The 22,342-nt window shown below is 36.8% G+C and overlaps 3 protein-coding genes across 4 annotated transcripts; 2 read left to right on the plus strand and 1 right to left on the minus strand.

Annotated features, from left to right (window-relative positions):
• Positions 1–1,584: 1,584 nt before the first annotated feature.
• LOC141647094 (endoplasmic reticulum oxidoreductin-1) lies at positions 1,585–6,117 on the plus strand. Its single transcript, XM_074455137.1, has 10 exons — positions 1,585–2,247; positions 2,921–3,052; positions 3,599–3,848; positions 3,955–4,065; positions 4,304–4,419; positions 4,696–4,800; positions 4,895–5,097; positions 5,413–5,533; positions 5,635–5,816; positions 5,913–6,117. Exons 1-10 carry the CDS (start codon positions 2,104–2,106, stop codon positions 5,929–5,931), a joined length of 1,383 nt encoding a protein of 460 aa, XP_074311238.1. The 5' UTR covers positions 1,585–2,103; the 3' UTR covers positions 5,932–6,117.
• A 1,097-nt stretch (positions 6,118–7,214) lies between these two features.
• On the plus strand, positions 7,215–10,028 carry LOC141647095 (CASP-like protein 2A1). Its single transcript, XM_074455138.1, has 3 exons — positions 7,215–7,517; positions 8,786–8,903; positions 9,578–10,028. The coding sequence occupies exons 1-3, from the start codon at positions 7,327–7,329 to the stop codon at positions 9,851–9,853; spliced, it is 585 nt and encodes a 194-aa protein (XP_074311239.1). The 5' UTR covers positions 7,215–7,326; the 3' UTR covers positions 9,854–10,028.
• A 196-nt stretch (positions 10,029–10,224) lies between these two features.
• Positions 10,225–19,976, minus strand: LOC141647093 (uncharacterized). 2 transcript variants are annotated; one of them, XM_074455135.1, is made up of 8 exons: positions 19,770–19,976; positions 17,932–18,178; positions 16,862–16,985; positions 15,798–16,141; positions 13,929–15,714; positions 13,268–13,515; positions 12,911–13,003; positions 10,225–10,560 (listed from the first exon to the last, which is right to left on the minus strand). In XM_074455135.1, exons 1-7 carry the CDS (start codon positions 19,835–19,837, stop codon positions 12,932–12,934), a joined length of 2,889 nt encoding a protein of 962 aa, XP_074311236.1. In that variant the 5' UTR covers positions 19,838–19,976; the 3' UTR covers positions 10,225–10,560; positions 12,911–12,931. The 2 variants fall into 2 exon arrangements, with proteins under 2 accessions (XP_074311236.1, XP_074311237.1); XM_074455136.1 differs by having other exon boundaries at positions 10,355–10,539; positions 19,770–19,969.
• Between the last annotated feature and the right edge of the window lie 2,366 nt (positions 19,977–22,342).

The raw sequence follows: 22,342 nt of genomic DNA on the forward strand, positions 1-22,342 counted from the left end.
TAGTCGAGTTTGTTTGTCTTGGTGTAGGAGTCTATGCTCCATCGGAAGCAGCTTGTTGTCTGTTATCCACCTTTCTTTTCTACGTTGAGCGTAAGTACACCACGACATCGTCACTCCGCTACTCACTCGCATCGGGGTTTTCAGGAGATTTTAGATACTTGCAAGACGTGGATAAGGAGGCTCGCCCCAACTTTTTCGTACTACACCAACCTGATTTTAATTCCCGACATTGTCTTTTGCTAGTTTTTTATAGTTCTATCATTATGAAGTTTACTTACGAGTGTAATAAGGGCATTGTATGCCCGAACTTTATGTAGGTTTACCTTTCTTTACTGCTGTCAAAAAAAAAAATACAATAACTATTTTTTGGGTGAATTCTTAAATGAATGGTAACCATAAACTTCTTGTTTTGTAAAGGCGGTTCAAAAGACCTAGCCTCAGACTGACCTCCTTTAGCTCAGTCCAGAACCAGCTTGTCTGGGAGGGCGGACTTCACGAGCCGAGGCGACTCATGCTTGGCCTGAACACGATCCGATATGCCTATTCTTATTTTATGTAGACTGGATTAAAATATAGTCAAGGATATAAGTACTACACTACTATCTCTCGGAAGTGTATCGATTATAACCAAGTGGTGTTAGTCTAGTGGTAGGTGGGTTAAACCTTGAAACTTGCAGAAATGCAGGAGTTGAGAGGTCTCAGGTTCGACTACCAGTTGGGGCGATGATCACTTGGCCACTGCAGCCCCCGAAGGGGTGGCTTACATGGTCCATGTGGTGGTGCGGGAATGCATGGGCCAGGGGGGGACTCAACCCCCTCGTCATCCAAAAAAAGTGTATCGATTATACTAGCTAATATCCATAAACGTCGAAACACTTATGGATTAAAATAACAATAATTCTCTTATACGGCGGTTTTTTTGCGTATCTTCTATATATAAAAGCCAAGTTATTTAGAGGATTCTGATTGGCTGATATAAATTAATGAAAAAATTAAGTAGGTCCCATCGACTAAAATTGTTTCAATTTTATGAAGCTGTTTTGTTTTTTCAAGCCATTGGTATACGTTTCCAACATTAATTTTTACAAATGATATTGATTTAAACTTTAATTTCTACAAATCAAATTGATTTTTATTTCATTTATATACAGATGATTAAATCACCATTTGTGTACATTTCTCTCGATATATTTGTATAAGAGTTTTAACAACTTAATATATTTCAAAATTATAATTATGTTTAATTTTAATTTTCAATATTTTAAACATTTCGTCAAGTAATTAAACATTTAATCCCGTGCAATTTTGCACGGGTATAAAACTAGTTTTTGTCAAAAAATGACCATTTTTTGATAAAATGGTGACAGCATCATGCTAAATACTAACCACTTTGAAAAAAAAAAAATTTTAACATAAAAAGTGATCTCTATGTAGAGAAGTGGTTATTTTTTCCACATTGCATGTACGATGACGGGTGTGACAACAAGGGATGGGGGGACAGGAGACACGTGATTAATGGCACGAGTATGTTAGTCAATCAAGAAGTTAACAACATTAATTAGATTCTAATACTAGTCAAATTCATTTATCCAACCTTCAGCTAATTCCACAACTTTTCATTGGTTGATGCGCGTCACACATGACACAAATTATTATTACAACTCGTAAAACGCCCACAATTTTTTAATCCAAAAAAAACCTTCAAAACCCATCAATTTCTTCCCAAATAAAATGTAAACTTTCTAAATAATCTTACCCAATTTAATTAAAAATTCAATTAATTTCATTTTTTATACGTTGGTTTTTGAACAAAGAAAAACATAAACCCATAAATTGACATTTAACAATCTATGTGCGTTACTATGTGCGGAATTTATAGCAGGGGTTTAATATAAAGTTGTGATCTTTCACCAATTTATCTCAAAAATTTCATCTTTTTGTTAATTTGTACAAGATTTTGTTGAATTGTACAAGAATTTGATAAAAAGTTGTGATCTTTTGTCAAAAATTTGATCTTTTTTGTTGAATTGTACAAGATTTTGATATAAAGTTGGGACTTTTTTTTAATTTTAGCAAGAAAATAATTTGTGGGTTTGTTTGTAAATGGTGAAGAAAGAAGAAATGGGGAAAAAGATTGAGACTAGAAGCAAGTTTTTGAGATGGGCAGTAATTGTTGGTGTTATAGGGTTTTTAATTGCATTTAATTTTAAGAATAATGGAAATTTTAGGTCTAATCAGTGTAACAAAGTAAGTTTCTTTCCTCAATTTCAGTAATTTCATTGTTAATTTTCTTGTAATTTAGTTTCTTGTGTTCGGAAACAGCCTCTTTGTGTTGCGTACATCTAACCCCCTTACCTCGCAATTTGCGGGAGCTATTGAGGCATTGGGGTAATGTTGTTGTGTGATCATTTCTCATGAGTTGTGTTTTTGTTTTATGTATTGTTGATCATGTGATTGTGGAGGTTTTTGAATTAGGGTTTGGTTAATTTGATGTAATGTTGTTAATAGGAAGCATGATGTTCTTGATGATTGTAATGGGGGACTTGGATTGATTTTTTTGATTATTTGGTGCAATGTAGATGTTGATTAGTGGGTGCATGTGACCTAATTTTTCTGCAAGGTAGTATGTTGATCATGAGGTGTGTGATCATTCAATGACGGTTTCAAATGATGTTTTCAGCTGACCCTAGATCATTTTTCTGTAAGGTAGTTGTTGTAGTCTACTGATCTTGAGGTGCTCGTCCTTTCGTGAACCAAAAATAGATAGATATACAATTTTAGAATGAAGTCCTGGTTTTGGAGAAGTTTGAAAAAGGGACATTGTGTTTGATGAGTGAGGAAGATCTAGGACTAGTTAAGTTGTGTTATTTATTGTTTAATTGAAGTAGGAGAAATAATCGTGTGTTGCTCGTTGGAACAGGAGTCATGTAAATATACAGGAATGGTGGAGGACTGTTGTTGTGATTATGAGACAGTTAACAGCCTTAACAAAGATGTTTTACATCCTTTGCTTCAAGAACTTGTTACAACTCCTTTTTTCAGATACTTCAAGGTATGATTCTATGGAATGCCACTCTCTTAGTTTTGTTTAATTTACGGTACATTGCGCTTCATAACAATAAGTCGTGATGTGTGAGTCTGTGAGTATCTCTTTTGGGCCTGCAATTCTATAATTGAGCAAACTTAGTTTTTTAAGTATTGATACCTTGAGGGTGTGTTTGGATAGCAAAAGTGGAGAGAAAGGGAGGGGAGGGGGAAGGAGGGAAGAGAAAGGGAGGTAAGGGAAAAGGAGGGCAAATGGGGTGTGGGTGTTTGGATACAATTCCTTCCAAATCTTGCCTATTGTGGAGAGATTTTGATTTGGCTTTGAGGAGGGAAAATTGATCCCTCCAAATCTCTCCCCCTCCATTTCTCTCCACCTTTATTTGCTATCCAAACAAGGGATTTTAGAACCCCTACTCTCCCTCCCTTGCTTTTCCCTCCAAATCCCTCAATTCATAAAAAATTATAGTGGGAGACTGTTTCGTGTGAGAATTTGTGATTGGTACATAGCTAGCAAACCTTGTTTTATAATTGTGTTAAAAATTTATTATGACAGGTAAAATTGTGGTGTGACTGTCCCTTTTGGCTTGATGATGGGATGTGCAAATTGCGGGACTGTAGTGTCTGCGAATGTCCTGAAAACGAATTCCCAGAGCCATTCAGAAAGCCGTCTAATGTCCTTACTAAAGAAGATTTGATGTGCCAAGAAGGAAAGCCACAAGCTGCTGTTGATCGAACATTGGACAATAAAGTCGGTTGGGTAGAGATTGATAATCCCTGGACAAATGACGATGAAACTGATAACAGTAAGTTCCCTCTTTTTTAAATATCCTGATTAAAGTCTCGATTAGATTGGGTAGTTTTTACATGGAAATGGAGCTGAGCTCAAAGCGAATGATTGCTTGCTTTCAGGTGAGATGACATATGTAAACCTTCTACTGAATCCGGAGCGTTATACGGGCTATACAGGTCCTTCCGCTAGACGGATATGGGATGCAGTTTACTCTGAAAATTGTCCGAAATGTAAGTAATTGTTCTAACTATGTTGTCTGCATAATAGTCATGTTTGGTGCTTAGATTTGCATGTGATGTGTCACGAATTATCTGAAGAAACTATGTTGTGGCTTGTGGTAAAAAAAAAAAAAAAAAAAAAAAAAACCTCATGTTGACCCCTTATTGCCCCCTCTCCAATTAAAAGAAGAAAAACACGTAATTGCATTCAGATCTGTGAGCTTATTCCTGATACTATGCTGTTATGCAGATGCATCTGGGGACTGTCAAGAGAAAAAGGTTCTGTACAAGCTAATATCTGGTTTGCATGCTTCTATCTCAGTCCATATAGCCGCTGATTATCTCCTTGATGAAAGCACCAACAAGGTATCATCGTTTTCAAGCTCTGGTGACATTTAAATGTACTTAAATATAGAAGTTTGGAGTAGGCTTAATGAATTCTGCTTTATTTATTCGACATGATTATTTTTAACCCCTACAAGTAGAGTTCATCTCCTTGTTTAATCTCTTTTTTTCATTAGTTTAATTTATTCGTGTTAGCTAATCTCAAATTAGTTAAAAGAGAACGTAATTTCAGTTTCTGAGCTAATTTACGTATATGTTGTTTAATAAGTACCCTGACACAGTCGTTTCTGGTTACAGTGGGGTCAGAATTTTGAGATAATGCATGATCGGGTTCTTAAACATCCAGAGCGTGTTAGAAACTTGTATTTCACATATCTTTTCGTTCTCAGAGCAGTAACAAAGGTGTGTGTACTTCTGCTCAATTTGCTGAGACGACTTCGTTATTGTACTTTTACTTTTCCCTATACGAGTGCTATAACCTATATTCAACTGATAGGCATCAGGCTATTTGGAGGAAGCTGAATATGACACAGGTAATCATCAAGATGATTTGAAAACACAATCCTTGCTGAAGCAGCTGCTCTACAATACGAAACTTCGTGCCGCATGTCCACTTCCTTTTGATGAAGCTAGGTTGTGGCAAGGACAAAGTGGGCCTGAACTAAAACAACAGATTCAAAAGCAGTTTAGAAATATAAGGTACCCTTCCATGAATTCTCGAGAGTCTCTGACCATCTCCGTTTTATTTTGTTATTCCCTGCATGCCAAAAAGAACCATCACTATTTCATTTTGGTTTACTCCAAAATAATCGTTCTTTTTGTATCTAGTTGATTGGTTTGATTTCATTCTTCCCAAGTTAGAAGATAGGTACTTTTGGTACTCGTTAATCGTTGAAGGTGTCAATCGGTTTGGGAGGGAATGAATAATTCCTAAAGTTCTGTACGATTTCGTGTTGTGTTTCGATGAGATGCTTATTTTTATCATGAAGCTAACTATATAACAACAATATGCAGTGCATTGATGGATTGCGTAGGGTGTGAGAAATGCCGATTATGGGGTAAACTTCAAGTTCTTGGTCTTGGCACAGCTTTGAAGACCCTTTTCTCAGTCGAGGGTGACAACGACTCCAATCATGTAAGTACTTCAAGTTCTTGGTCTTGGCACAGTTTTTAGGTTTCTGATTTCCGTGTATTTGTAAAAGCTCAAACTCTCGTTCCTACTGTTTGTTGTTGCAGCTGCAATTGCAAAGAAATGAAGTGATAGCCCTTGTAAACCTTCTCAATCGACTTTCAGAATCAGTCAAACTGGTACACGAAATGGGACCTTCTGTTGATAGAATGGTCAGTGAAGTTTCAGGACCTCCTGCACAAGAATCCGGCGTATTAACTAGACTCTGGCAATTAGTGAACGATATAAGGTACTAAATCAGCAATTCTTCATCAGTGCTAATATCATATGTGCGTTTAATGTGGTTTCGATTCCCAAGACTTACATGTTACATCTTGTTTGTCAGGTCGAAAATGTCGTCATGATGAATGATTTTGGATCATGATGTCGAATTTCAGGCTGTAGTTTGGATAGATACCATGTAGAGCATCTCAAATTTTGGTGTACATTAGACAATAAACTTTAGTCGTTGAATGCACTTGTTTTTTGGGCTACTCGAAAGCCTAGCTTTTCACGATTCAGAACTCGTAAAACATGATCCGTTCCTGAAACTAGTCCGAAGTGGTCAAACCGTGACCCGGAGTCTAAGTTTGCCTCAAGTAGAGGCAAGTTGAGTTTTGAGGGGCCAAACATTTAGTGCTTTTAGACTACAACCGTCCTTCCTTAGTTGGACTTGTCATTCTCAAACGTCAATAATTCTTGCATTGAAGACCGGAGGCTTGATCGCGAGACAGAAGTCGCCATTTTGTCGTACGCTACATTCTATCCTAATTTCTCTGCCCATCTTTGTCTATCAACTTGTTTCTATTCTTCCTTTCAATTCACTCCTATCAACACTTGAATAAACAAAAGCGAAGATGCGACATGACAAAATCGACTACAGACGGGAAAGCTCCCCGTATACTCCATTAGACATGCTTCTGATGGGTAATTTGATCTTCAACATCCATTAATGTTGACAAATCGTACAATAACAATATGTACAAATAGTCCCTTCTCTCTTCTTGGTTTTTGTGCCAAAAGCAAAGTTAACGGGGACAAAAACGACTCAATAGCTTTAACAGTTAACTTTGAAACTTGTAGCATCTTTCAAAGATATAATAGTTGAACACATAAAAGTTAGTATCTTTTGGTGTGCACTCGCTAAATCTACATGTAAATGTGACAGCCTGCAAATTACACACATGAAGATGAATCGCCTGTTTTACGATGATGACATGCCTTACCGCAATAAAACATAATCTCATGTTAAACAAACCCGTTCATCAAATCCTAAAAACGCCTCTGGTTTTAAACCCGAGATTATAATCCATGGTTCAATACTTCAATCCCCACCAATCAACGTAACATGCATAACAGAATACAAGTATACAACACTTTCCATAATAATAAACCTATTCTTTTCCGCTGAAAAGAGCTGTGAACTGAACCGAATCGAACTTAATGAAACTGAACTGAAGTAGGGTTAATTTGTAAAGAAATGAGCTAAACTGAACGGAATGATGCTGAATAAAACAGAACTGAACCGAACTGAAATGAGCTGAAATTTAGTGCAAAAGAACAGGGCCATAGAAATGCGTATTAAGAGCATATAATAATAAAGACACAATTAAATGCTCCTACTATCTACCTTACCTAACATTACACTATTTACTTCTTGTATAGCTACGTAAACCTTCCCTACATGATCATTGTACCACTCTATCTTCATCTTCCATTCTTCTTGTTGTTAATTACATAACCACTTACTTAAATCGAAAATGGCAGAAAAAGGTGAAGTCGCAATGGCGGAGAGGACAGAAGATGCTAAGAAAGCGAGCATGCGCACGGCCGAGACACTCCTAAGGTTGTTGCCCTTAGGATTGTGCGTGGCTGCTCTTGTTGTCATGCTTAAGAATTCTGAAACTAACGAGTTTGGTTCTGTTTTTTACTCTGATCTTGGAGCTTTCAAGTAATTTTTCGCCTCTTTCGTCTAGTTGTTTGTTTACCTTTGTTTTTTTTTGTGACGATTATTTTTAAGCAAATGATTGATATGAGTAATGTTTATGAACAGGTTAGGTGTATCATGTTATAGTACAACCGAATATAATTAGAATGGTAATGGGTAAATATGGAGTAGCAACTTAAATTAGCAATGCATGTTTTGGGTTGTCAATGAAATTACAATTAATTGGTAATGTTACCACACATGTTATTCTAGGGCGCCACCAGGTCGTACCCAGTCTCGGTACCCAATCTCTCACATAAGATTATATAAAGTCCATCACCCTATTACATAATAACATATGAGAGGGTGATACTGAAACTGAGATAATGTTATATTGCTATCGTATTATTAGTTACAGCCTTACATGCGAGTTATGTAATGTTTGCCCGGGCCTCAAGACAAATAGGCTTGAATCAACCAAAACAGCTTACAACCATTTAGTTTAGTCTAATTAGAGACGAATTTTTTTTTTCATTTGTAATTTGATTGTTGGGTTTGTGCCTAGAATTTGTTAGTCGTCACTTCGAACGACTATGCGGGGTTGTATCTGTCATCTGTATTGGTTTAGGATCTGTCTTGGGCCTTACTAGGTCATTCTGTATTAGGTCTTTGAGAGTACTCTCTCTGTCCCGGTCATTTGTTGTCCTTTTCCATTTTGGGGTGTCTCAGTCATTTGTTATCCTTTTATTTTAAGAATGAATTTGATGAGTAATTTGATCATTCACACTCAATTTATTCCACTTGTCATTTAATAATTGGCCCCCTCCCCCTTTCCTTGGTCTTTGTGCCAACTGCCAAAACCAAAGGACAACAAATGACCGGGACGGAGGGAGTATTATATAAACTTTCTACGTCTCTCCCTAGCAGTCATACTTATCATACCGTCTGAATCTGTAATCTGAAAACTCCTCACACATTGATAAAACTCTCTCCCTTCTGCCCCTGTGGACGTAGCTAACACACCTTAGTGAATTAGTGAACCACGTTGCTTTCTTTATTGTTCTTTATTTGTCTTACTTACTTCTGTTATAACATTGATCATGTTAGGAATTGAGATCACATAGCTTAATACTAACTGTATTTTCATAATCTCGACTCGCAAAATTAAGCTAAAATTATTATAAATGATCCAGGCCGGGGATCTTGGATCAATTTTTTTTTTTTATCAGTATACTTGGTAGTATTAGTAGAATGTCTCATTGTCAACTGACACAAAAAATTGTGGAATGCAGATATCTGATTTATGCCAATGGTGTCTGTGCTGGTTACTCTCTCTTTTCCGCCGTTTTTACAGCCGTTCCGCGCCCTTTTACCATGTCTAGAGCTTGGACTTTCTTCCTTCTTGATCAGGTACTTTGTTCCTGTGATGCTCGGACTTGGATACGAGGATCCAACACGGGTACGGATCCTAGTGTCGGATCCTTGAAATCTCAAAAACAAGGATTCGGATACGAGGATCCAAATTTAAATTTGGACTCGGCTAATTTTTTTTTTTTCTAAAAAAATTGATTATTAGTTAAAAAAATTAAAGAAAAGAAAGGAAAAGTAGTTTCTTCATGTTTAACATGAATGAAGACTTTATTACAAAGATTAAATTCGTAGTATCAAGATCACTCCCGATATAAGGATCTTTGTACAACAAAACAGAGGTTAAAAACAAAACACTCTCACATCGATTTCTCATAGAAGGATCCGTCAAGGATCCATGTCCGGATCCGTGTCCGGATCCTGTCCACCGGATCCTCAGGGTCAGGTGAAGAGTCCGAGCATCACAGCTTTGTTCCATCATATTTAAGCAATTTGCTTTCAGCTTGCAATATGTTTATGTACAACTTTGTTGGGAAGCGTCCTGTAAAACTGGCGTTCTGAAGAGTCGCGTAGTACATGGAAACTCTTTTCAAGTAAATTAAGAAAAACTCGAGTCATGAAAGTAAGAGATTACTCAAAACATTAGAATTAGCTCAAATCTCGAGACATCAATTTCCGATTATATCTTACAAGGAGTTTTTGATGCATAAATGCAGCTATTTACATACGTAATAATAGCGGCCGGAGCAGTATCAACAGAGGTAGTGTACTTAGCATACCATGGAGATAAAGAGATAAGTTGGAGTGAAGCTTGTGGAACTTTCGGAGGATTTTGCAAAAAGGCTACGGTTTCTGTTTCTATTACCTTCATTGCCGTCATCTGCTACATTTCCCTCTCTCTCATCTCATCCTACCGATTGTTCACGCGCTATGACCCGCCTTCCACCCACTCCAACAAGGACGCCACTGAGATGGGCGGGTTTTATGGTTAATACTCTTGGTATCGTGCACATACGTATGAGTAACGTATCTAGTTTTCTTTCCTCGTAAAAAAGTTGCACAAATATGCTGCTTTAGCTTTGGTATCGATTGTGTAATAAGATACACCGTATTGCTGTATTATTACGTATCATAATTCATAATACTAAAAGACTCGGTTATGCCGCCTATGAAGAAGTTTAATTGCAGCTGATTTCTTCAGAATTGTTGGCGTAATATCGACAATAATTTTGACGAAATCATACAGGGAATCACATATTCACAACTAAGCGACTTTTTACCTGTACTCGATCTTGTGTAATGCTGATATCAAATTATCTATCAAACCAGAAGGGAAAAATTGGGTTTTGAGAACACAACTGTCTGAAGGGAAGTTTTGTGTCACTAAACAAATAAGGAGCATGAAATACAATACAAGATACTTATAATTTACTCCGCTGTTGATTTTCGACCTCTGATTAATAATCAGAGAGCAAAGATCAGCGATTCCTGTATTCTGTGGAATGTTTAGTATACCTATTTATTATACCAATCTCCAAAGGAACTCTAGAAAGAAAATTGCCGAATTAGGGTTCACAAGAATTAAATTACATAGAAATTGTCTTCAAACTCAAGCGGGTCTCCGTATCAGAGACGCATCACTGGAGAACGAACATAGTGCCTCAGCTCCAATCACAATCTTCAAACATATTCGCAAGCTCTGAATCACAAGAGATAGAATCAAGTAATCGTTAACAATCTATACAATTTTGCAAAGCACTGATCGCAACCACACAAATTCAGGATTAAGTTTAGGCAAGCACATTCCGTAAGATAACAAACAAAATCTTGCTATATGCACACTGTAGTCTCTGGATTTTGGTAGTGTAGAACCACTATTTTCTGCCAATCAGAGGCTCTACATTTTCTTTAGGATTATTTCACATGAATAATCCATCCTATTGATGTCCCACTTATATTAATCCATCCTTCATATTAACTCACATTAATACAAACTATCCCACAACCTTCTTAGCTTGCACTTACCCAATAATATCACCTGCTATTTCCGGTCATCTTAGTTAACCTTATGACGTTCTTCTACCTTGTAATTCATTTCACCATCTTCTTTTATTATCATTCTTCATGCTCTTCCTCATTATTGTCCGATTTGTTTCTGATTTTTTATGCAAACAAGCTTCTTCATTTTAATTCATTGTTCCACACAAAAATACAACTCCCTTCACAAATCCGTCTCCCCTCTCCCTCAAAACTCACTTCACCACCTTCAACCTCCTGTGTCTACTGCTTCTCTCCACCATCGTGAACATCTGTGAGTCAGCGCCACAACCAAGTCCTCGCAGTCCTCCCTCTCCTTGCGTTATTTGCTGCCTCGACCACCACACTGTGGTGACCACCACGAAAATCTCTATCTCTATCCCTAACCCTAACCCTAACCCCCAAATCAATTTTGCTACCAGCAAGAGTGTTAATTTGAATAATTTCATGGTGAATTTTATTCGATGTATGAGGTAACTCGGGTTTTTATTGATACTTTATTTTATGGGGACGTGATTTTCACTCATACTTGTACAAAAACCTGGGAAAGAACATAAAGGTTTAATAAATTTGGGGAAGAAATTACTTTGTCCAGTGAAGTTGTGATGCAGATGATCAATGGTGAAAATGAGGAATGGAGAATCAAACCCTTAGTTTGATGATTATGATGAAGATATACAGTAAAGAGAGTGAAGTTTAATGGCGTGCGAGAAAGAGAAAGGAGAAAAATGACGTTTTAACTCATACAAACAAAGGGCTTACCTGTTTAACAGGTAGCCCTTCACCTAAGTGCAAAATGGGAAGGTCGTGGAATAGTTCGTATTAATGTGAGTTAATATGAAGGTTGGATTAATATAGGTGGGACACCAATAGATAGATTATTCATGTGAAATAATCCTTTTCTTTATTGTGCATTTAGGAATAGACTTCGACAATCATCTTTAGTAAAGATGAGTACACTACAAGATGATGAACATTAAACTGTTCTACAAGTATTTAAACTGTTCAACTCTACAAGTATTGTATGCTCGAAGAACCAAGAGTGAATACTGGTGCTGGGAAAGTACCAGAATGATCTGCTTTCCTTCACCCAATTTTTCTGCAATTATTGTTTTTTATTTTTTCTTTTATGAGCAGGCCTTATTAAAGATAAGACGAAGCAAAATCGCATAAGGTGGTTTGACCATATGAAATTGAAACCAGGTGATACACCAGCTAGAAGGTTTGAAAAGTGGAAAAATGGGAGGATTGCATAACATATGTGAAGACCCTAACGACATGGATAAGGGTGATCGATATCGTGATGTGTCTACTTAAAATTCAAGAGAAACTGGCAAGAAGAATGGAGAAAATTTTTATTTGAATGACTCGATTAGACACTTTTCCCGACTTATTGATTCTTTTTACGATAATTTATTCAAGTGCTTTTTCCTTTCAATTACTTCCTCCTTTTGATATTCCATCATAACTATTTCTCCCATTTAAATCTTTTCTCAACCTCATGAAAAAAATTTCCTTTTTTTATATGTCCTTTTCTTTTCTTTAGTTCACATAATTTTCTCTTCAATTTCTTTTCTTTATATCGTGATTTAAGTGGTCTCCTCTTTTCCATTGTTATTCCACCTCACTTTGATTACTACATGTAGCAATTCATGTTTGCAGCATACAGAAAACACATCATGTTAAAAACAAAATGTGCAGCCTCTTTAAATTAGATTGAAGAGCTACAAACTTAGTTTTAAGAGGTACTCTGAAACGGCAAGACACATACCTCATGTGCAGCCGGGTAAGATTTTAGCAAACAAAATGTAGTTTTAGAATAAAATTTAGTGCAATAGTACCCCTTTTATAATTTAAAACAGAGCCAGCATGTAAGGAAGTAAAAGACACGGATGACGCCTCAAGTACTTTCGCTTAGCTTGTCACTGCAACTTGCAGCTAGGTGGCAGACGTGCTCTAGACGCAATTTAACTAAGATCCCAATGGAAATTACAAGAATGCAACGAGATTACCTCCTAGTTCAATGTTCAAGCTTAACTCTGACCACAACTTTTGCTGAAGGAATGTCGCGCCAAGAGTTTACGGCTTGGTGTACGCTGATCATCCTAGACAAAAGAAACATTGCTCAAGTTAACAGTGTTGAACAAAAAGAAGTGGAGTAGAATATATGTTCTTCCGACTTAGGTACAACCGTACAAGTGTCCAAATGGGTGCATGTCCAAGGGTCATCTGGGCTTTTTTATGAAAGATATCATGTCTCAGGCTTAAAATGAAAGTTCCAAGTTTTAAGCACATGTCCGAATGATAGGTAATATGAAGAGTCGGAGTACCATAGGAAACAATTGACCATCAATACAGTAAAATTATACCTTGTAGAGTGATGCTGCAGACTCAGACTCCACAGCTTGAACCGGTATTTGCCCAAGAGATTGAAAAGCATCAAGAGCATCCAGTGTAAGTTGCCACCCACAAAGAGCAACATCACCAGCTGAGGAACTGGCACCAGTGCCACAGCCAGCTGCTGCAACATTGCCATTCACCCAAGGGCAGAAACTATTGTGATGCTTGATTGGATCAAATTCAACATCCTCAAAATTACTCCCTCCATTAGGAGGCCCTACAAGCAATATCAAATTTCAAACCTGTGTCAGTTAAATAAAGCATTACTGGTTTGGTTATAAGTAACAAAGATACGAAGTACAAGTCCCTTGGATTAATAAGAATTTTATCTACCAAATGCAGTGATCAATATAAGATTTCAAAATTCAAAACAGCTTTAAGAAAAAATGTTGCTTACTTAATCATAGAATTATAATAAACAGACTAAACTTCACATGTCAGGCACTAAAATTTGACTTGGAGAATACTGTTATCTTTCTTCTTATGGCAGTAGATGCAGATGCAAACCTACTGCAACAAAATCTTACAGAAATGATCCTCTATGCTGCATTTGGCCATTAATGGCCAACTTTAGAAGCTGAAGGATGAGAAACCAACGATACGAAAAAAATAATCAACCTATCAGATTACCTATGCCATTGGCCATCACATAATCTGATTCCGGATATGCACATTCATCGCCTGGTGATCGCTTGCCTCCTTGTGATACTTCTTCCTTAGATGCTTCAATTCCAGAATATACAATTGCATTGCATGACATAGAAGGATGACCACTATTTTCAGGGGCTAAAGCTTGCATGACAATGTTCTTCTCCCCACTTTCCACAGATTCTGCTTTAGTCGAGCCAACAACTTTGGATCCACTATCAGCTCTTCCTACAGAACGTGACACTACATCTTGACTATCTCCATGAGGATCCTCTCTATCCATCTCTTCAACAAAATTATTTCCTGAACCGCGTCCAAGAGTAAATTCACCTGTTTGTCCCTGGTTTTCGACAACTTCAGCTACAGGTTCCACATCACCAACAACACTCTCAGATCTATTTGCAAAAATGTCAGTTCCATGAATCTCAGCTTCATGACTAGCTCCCATTCCAACACTTCCGCCACTAATACCAATACTAAGTACATCCCTAGCTTGTGCCGTTACAGTTACAGTATCTGTGTTCAGTACTTCTTCTCCGTCATTTGTGCTACTGACACCCATTTCTCCACCAATACGGGCAGTGGCTGGTTGGAAACACACACTTTGTTGAGCTTGATTACTGTAATTCTGTTCTGATGTATCAATACCATCAGCATTCTTAGGCAATGCCGTAAAGGGAAAATTAATGTCATCAACATCTCCGGGAAAATTTTCAACACTTTCCATTGAGTCATCATCTGCAGCCTGACAATTGATATCCATAGCAACAACAGAAGATGCGTGTGTTGAATCTCTAGTACTAGGGAAACGAATAGCTTGATCGTTTCCATGCGATAAATCAAACCTTCTTTCATCTGCTTCAAGTTCAACACCATGTGAGGTGCTAGGGCCTGCCATTGATGAATCTCTTCGAAAAGATGACCCACACCTTTCAAAAACATCAAACTCGCGAATACGCTTTGAAGGGCCAGCTGAATACTGTTTACCATCATCTACTTCATCGCCATCACGGTCAATAACAGTTCCTTCAACACTGTCAGCCTGCTGTGTCCTTAAAACTGGCCTATCTACTGTGCTTCCACCCTCTTCCAAGCTCCGTTTACGAGTACTTGGTCCTCGTGATTCATAGGAAGTAGCACGATCACCAATCTCACTGTGAGAAGGTTGTCCAATCATAAGATCTTTTCCTAGGTCAACATTAGGAAGTTGCTGAGAGGCTTCAGGCACATTAAAATGATCAGATTGCAAGCCACCTGCCATAGTGAGATTAAGATCCATGGCTGCATTTGACATCAACTTCCCCTCATCTGTTGTTGCAGCTTCGTCGTGAAAATCATTCTGCTCTTTTTCCATATAGTTTGTACCGACCCATCCGCTAATCCCACTAGCTGCACTTACACCACGGGTTAAAGCCAGCTTTTTGCTGGTTTCAGGGATATCAACTCCATTTGGAGTAACACGAGCAGGGCGAGATACAGTTAAGAAATCCCAGATTCTTACAGTAGCACCACACAAGCTACAGTCTAACAATGGCGATCTCGACTCACATTTTGATTCAGGGCCCATGACTTCATTCTTGCAAGAATCCTTATTAGCCGTAGTAGAAAAGGCTTTCTTGCTTGTACCAGGACCATTGGGACGTCCATGTCTCTTAGAAGGCCCAACAGAGTGTCCATTTCTAGCAGATTGAGCAGAATGATCTTCACAATCTTGAATGTCAGCAAGCCACCTAGGTTCCCATCCGCACAATGCTATTAGCTTCTGAGCCTATAAGACCATGATACACACAAAAACATGAGGAAACAGAAGTTGAAGAAAGTGTGTCAAGAAAATGTTTTCTAACATCGTACCCTGGAATATACAGAAAATGGCCCTTCAGTTGAGAATTCTACTGCAGTCACATTTTCTGGTTTCATGCTTGAATCCCCAACAACGTTAGCAGTGTTTGATAGGAATCGGTCAATTTGTGACCCATGAGACTTGCACATCTGATCAATTGCAGCAGCTGCCACAACTGGCAGAGCAGTAAACTGTAGAAGTCCATCACACCGGTCTTTGAATCCTCCAATAAGAGCTGATGGGGGAGTAGGAGGGAACTGCACTAAGCTCTCTGAACAGCTACTTCCTTTCCAAGGGCATGTTCCCTTGTGCCCTAAGTCAAGCTGTTTGGAAAACTCTTCAGCTGCGTCGTCAGCTTCATTGAAAATGGAGTGTTATACACTGAGAACAACGTCAAAATAACGTAATAGCACACATAACTTTACAGAATTTAAGCCATCAAAGAACCCACATTTCAACATATACATTCCTTTTCGCGAGAGGTGTAACAAAGAGGGCCATACTAATAAGTAACGGAAAAAATCATCTTAGGGATTGAAGGGAATTTTGATTACTGCAACAGAGCAGCATGGTTCTCATAATACAGCAGAAAAAAAAAACAGTATGCAAGTAAGGAAAAGAGGATTCAAAAGTCAGCCTAATAACAATCAATGAACCCATTCTGCAAGACCACTGCCATGTCCCCCCAAGTAACAACATCAAAAACAACAGCCAGATTAGGCTTCTCAATCAGTTCACAGAAAGTATCAAGACCTTTTCTACCAACTTTGCTGAACTGTTTATATCTACTCCTTAAGGTGTTCTAGCACAGCACTTTAATCAAATACAGAATAGAAGATCCAATATCCTAAACAGCACAACGCTAGTTACAAATTTACAGGACATCACTGGATGCTAAGTTATTGCCTTCATACCTAAACATTTACCAGATACCTAAATTTTGAATTTGAAGTACTCGTTTGTTTCTATAGATTATCTCGACTAGCCAATAATATTGTAAGAACGAGCTCAAATTAGTTCCATAAAACCTGAATTAAGTTTAGATTATCATGAGATGCAAACAATAAGGATTCACCTCCTGATGCTATCCAATCAGCTGTTGCAATATACTTCAAATTTGCGCCACAAGTTTCACATTCAATCTCATCAACAGCAATATTGATCCACCCTCTACGGGCACATGATAGTGAACTTGCAGCCTGCATTTAAGCATGAATGAGTAATCACCTAACATTGAACAGAAAAGCAAAACCAAGGAACAAAAGTGAAATTCTAAGATCAAGAATAAACTAGGAATATTAACTGTCAAACCAGAAACTGAGAAGTATTTATCTTGCACCTCTCCTCACAATTGAAAAGAAGTCATCCAATATGAAAGAAACTTTATGAACAGATAATCAATTTTATGCATGTGATCAGCTTTACAAAGTATAAGTAAGTTGAAGACTAAGCATGCCACCCCAAACGCAAAATTCATAAACTCTATCCTCATGACCTCATATACTCTTGTCACAGTCTCGGAAGGGAGCAGTTAGAAACTCAAGAAATCAGCTCCTCTACAAGAAACCATTGTTGTGTGACTGGTGTCCACCATCTAAGATTGTACAACGCAACCGGACACCACTTCAGATCAGCCTTAGTCCATCAAGAATATGCCAGTCCAATGTCTCAACACTGCTTACCTACCGGCTACTACCACATTGTTATCATGGCATAAGGCTGGTTCTACATATTTTTAATAGTAAGGGATAATACTATAATGGGTGGGTTTCGTAATTATTCCTTTTCTAAATCTCCATTTCTTGTTAATAAGGCTAAGCAAAATACAAATCCAAATCCAATCCAAAAGGAGGATCTCCAATCAGGAGAAAGTTCAAATTGGATATTCATATCTGCATTTTTGGATATGGGAGTAATTACGGATATCAAAGCGTGGACAACACAACAATACAATAATATGCAACAGATATTTGGAAACATGTGACTGATGTGAGCCAGTAATGGTTCACATGATACTGATGTGAGCCAGTAACACGGTACAAACATCACAGCCATAAGAATATGCACAATAATCAGTAAATACCACATAACCAGAGGATACTCACTAATAGAAAGCATAAACTATAACTCATGCAAGGTCCACACCTGTGGTTTCCCAAACCAATTTCCAGGTTTAAATGTAGCAAGGCGTCTTAGCAAATCCCCCCTTTCCCAAGGTCTACAAGAAGGCTGCAATGATCCAAGAGCGGAGCCACAAGCACTTGCGCTCACAGAAGCACAAGGAGGCTGTGTACCAACACCAGATAGTGAAGCTGTCTTAGAACCTAGCCCATGACCTAACCAATCTGCACTACCAAAATTTGCAGGCACTGCTGATGATGCTCCTGCCGAGCTGATAAAATAAACAAACAAAAACACATGAGATGCTTCATATATAGCTAACAATGCCAACTATAATTGGTGAAAGTATAAAAGAAGAAAAAGAAGAAAAAGGACAAAATGAAATAATAATCACCATCAGCTTAACGCTGCCTGGCCAACTGAACGTGCACAATTGTAGAACAAGGAGAATTTAAATCTTCAAAAATGAACAGTTTCAATTTATTTTAATAATGTGGCACGTCACTTTATTTTCAATCTGGGTGTAGTTTTTAACAAAACTAGGAGATTTCTATAAAAAAAAAAATTTTGAAAGGATTTGATAATTTGATGGTAATCAAATTTCAAAAGAAGAGAAAATTGCATTTCTCCCCTCTCGATTTGCCAACCCTATACAATTGTTACGCAAACAAGCAGTTTCGGATCCTCTCCCCCCACCGTTTCCATATTGCAACTTCTCTACTCAAAAATAGTTTTTTTTCCTTTATAAGGACTAGAATCTAGAAAGAACCCTTCTAATGGCATTAAAAGGCAGGGAAATGAAGATCCTACCTTTAGCAAGAGTTACATCCGAAATTTCAATATCCGTGCAACTTATGAAATCCGATTAGATATCATGGAGGTTGTCATTTGTCACGATGTTTGCTATTCTTTCCCTAATTTTATCACCAGTCATTTCAAAAGAGCTGAACTTTTATACTAACTCAATTCCCTCTATAGTGTCGCCTTCTTGTATTGTCTCTCAAAGAAAAAAAATACTCTTTGCAAATCGCACAATTTCTGCAATTCCATATCTACTTCTATCCTAAGTAAACAAATGTGAAGAAATTAAGGTGCACATTAAGCTTGCTTTTTCAAAAAGAACTTATCATAGAAATTGAACCACTGAACATCCAAGAAAATGCCACAGGTCCTGAACAACAGCGCGGAAAACCATTCTCAAATCAAAATCACAATTTAGTACCCTCTCCGTCTTAGTCATTTGTTTACCTTTTATATTCTTTGCGAGGAGTATTTTAGTCAAAGGTAAACAAAGATTAGGATGTACAGAGTGATTAGCACAATAATGAATTACCATTAATCCAACTTCTCCAACTTTAAACCACGTAATAAAATCTTGGGGATTTTACATGGTTACCTTCCATTTTCCAGAATATCACTGGTACCGGTTCCCAAATCAAAATCACAATTTAGTACTAATTAGTACAATACCACTAATCCAATTTCTTCAACTTAAAACCACGTCGTAAAATCACAATCTACAACTTTAGTTGGAGCAATTGACATGACTACTTTCAATTTTTCAAGACGAGGACCACCAGCATCGATTATTCAAACAAAAATCACACATTACTAAATTGTACAATAATGTATCTACCTACCACTAATCCAATTTGTCCAGCTGAAAACGACGTTGTAACAATCAATTGAGCAACGCATAAATCCACGGAACGAGAACGAATTTCTCAAACACCACAAATTCTACAACTTTGATGAGAATACGGAAGAAACCCTAACTTTAATCGAAAAATGGTTGAATTGAATTAAAATTGAATTGAAATCGAATTGAATTAAAGAAGTAAACCCTAGGAGAGAGAAAATACCTGGCTGCCGGAGTTTGATCGGCGGTAGGATTAGTTCCGCCGGAGCTAATTACTTCTTCTCTCATCATTATTCTCGCATCCCTCTTCTTCTTCTCTCTCTTTCTTTGGTTTTTGTTGTGGTCTTCCTTCGTTTTGGGTTCCCACTTGCAAGTTGCAAGTCACAAAATGTTTGTCAAGTGGTTTTCGGGTCTCGGTCTCGTATGAGCTACCTATCTATATCGTACTATCTTCATTTAACTCTACTTTGCATTTTTCACGTTTGTCAACGCGTATTTTACGGGGACGGTTAGCTACGTATTTGCAAAAAATATAAAGGGATATTCTCCCGTGTACCTCTGAACTTTTTCGTTTTCTATGGTGTACCCTCATTTTTCGCAAAAAAACTTTGACCGACAATAATTCTCTGTTACGAGTTCAGAAAACGGTTATTTTTTTCAAACCAATTATCTCGTCAAGGCCTTCAATTTGAAAAAAAATTCATCGCTTTTTGAACTCCTAGCCGGTAGTTATGGTTGGTCAAACATTTTTTAACGAATAAACTTTGACCGAGAATAATTCCCGTCTACGAGTTGAGACGTTGGTGAATTTTTTTTCAAACGGGAGACCTCTTAAAGACGGTCAATTTGGAAAAAAAGTTTATCGTATTCTGAGCTTGTAGTCAAGAGTTATTGACGATCAAAATTTTTTTGCATGAAAAGAGGGGTATATCATAGAAAATGAAAAAGTTAAAGGGTGCACGAGAGAATATCCCAAATATAAAAGTTATATATTTTTAATATACTCGCAAAGACGAATCAAATAAGATTCCACTTGAATATATTCACTTTATGTATTGAGAAAAAATTGCAATTAAATGCTCATTTGTGAATAGTTTACAAAAAGTAAAGTGGTAGAGTGAAGTTGAATGAAGGAAGTATTTATCGTATTTATATTTTCATATTTATATTTTATTATTATATGTAACTAAAAATAATAGTGAATGTTATGTGTCAAACAAATAAGGTGTCAAAGATCTACAAATCGGTCAAATGTATAAAGTCAATTTGTAGACATTCATTTGGATTTACAAGAATTTGGGTCAGATTTTTTCAAATTCGAGTTATTTTCTAGTCTGTTACTATCAAATATAGGGATAATGATCAATGTGTAACAATAATTCAATACACATATAGGTTTGGCCATACTGGTCGAGTCCATTCGGGATACAATTCATGCTCGGGTTTTCAATTGAAGTGTCGGGTTGAGTACTGGTACGATTAATAGTTTATTAAGGCTGAGTCAATTTTGCTAGGTTTAACTGCCAAGTGTCCATCATTGAAATAACCGTTTTCCAAATGGTTGTTTATATAGATAGTACTCCGTATTAGATTTTTCATGTCTTCAGTTTCTTCATTATCGGTGCGCAATTCGTTAGCATTGTTGTGTAATACGGTTTATTATTTTTTACTTAAATTATTTGAAAGAAAATAAAATCGAAATGAATTGAGTTGAACTGGGATTAAATCCATAAATATCAGGCTTACAAAAATTTTAAAAAACACAACAGTTAATAATAAACACTTGTATTTAATTGTTTAATTATATTTATTTTCAATAGTTTGATACATTATAATGATAATCGATATATTTAAACGATCTGGATTATTCTAAAGTATATAATTGTCTAAATAAATATTTTATTATATTTAAATATGTATGTTTGAGTTTTTCTTCCTCAGACATATTCTATATAATACGATTCTATAAATTAATCATGCTATTAATTTCACAAAAATAAAAGACTTTGGTTATTTAGATTTTTCTTTTAGCTTTAATCGAGTTCAACCTTATTCCACCCAAAATGTCACAATTGAAACAAACGCAAGGTATGAGATACCACTACTCAGGAATGATACTTGATTCTCAACCTAGGTTGCACGAAAACGGACACGGACACGGGATACGGCACTTCAAAATTTTTAGGACACGGACACGGCTAAAAAAAAAATCAATATACATATTAAAATAAAGGAAATTTGAATAACATTGTAACCAACATCTAAACTTTTGGTCATTTAAAAACGACAAAACAAATATTAATATCTTACCCGTAAAAATGCCAATATGTCTACGATCACTTACACGAATTACCTCCATTATTTTTTAGGAAAAATTGACGGGAATAATCCGACCTTTAGTCGGTCTTCCAAGAATAATCTCATCTTTATGTAATCCCAAAATAATCCCACCTTTTAACCCTATCTTCTATAAACAAACCCTCAAAAAAATGATTCATTGTAATAGGTAATGTTACTTACATTTAAAATTTCTCTTTTAATTCACTTTTTCACTTAAATATTAAAATTATTAGTTGATTACTAGCTTTTCTCCCGCATTCAAAACTCTCTGCCTCAAAATACCCCTTTCTCTAACTTTGCTACTTGTTTTTTTTTTTTAATGAACACAAATATAGTACGAGTAGATTTTTACATCTTCATAGTGGAGTAAAAGAAGTGCATAATTCATCCAATCTATCTACTTGTTGATGGATGATGAAGTTTGACTTGGTAATTGACCTTCACTGTCATGTATTG

This window comes from Silene latifolia, chromosome 3, assembly GCF_048544455.1.
Source record: "Silene latifolia isolate original U9 population chromosome 3, ASM4854445v1, whole genome shotgun sequence".
Taxonomy (NCBI): domain Eukaryota; kingdom Viridiplantae; phylum Streptophyta; class Magnoliopsida; order Caryophyllales; family Caryophyllaceae; genus Silene; species Silene latifolia.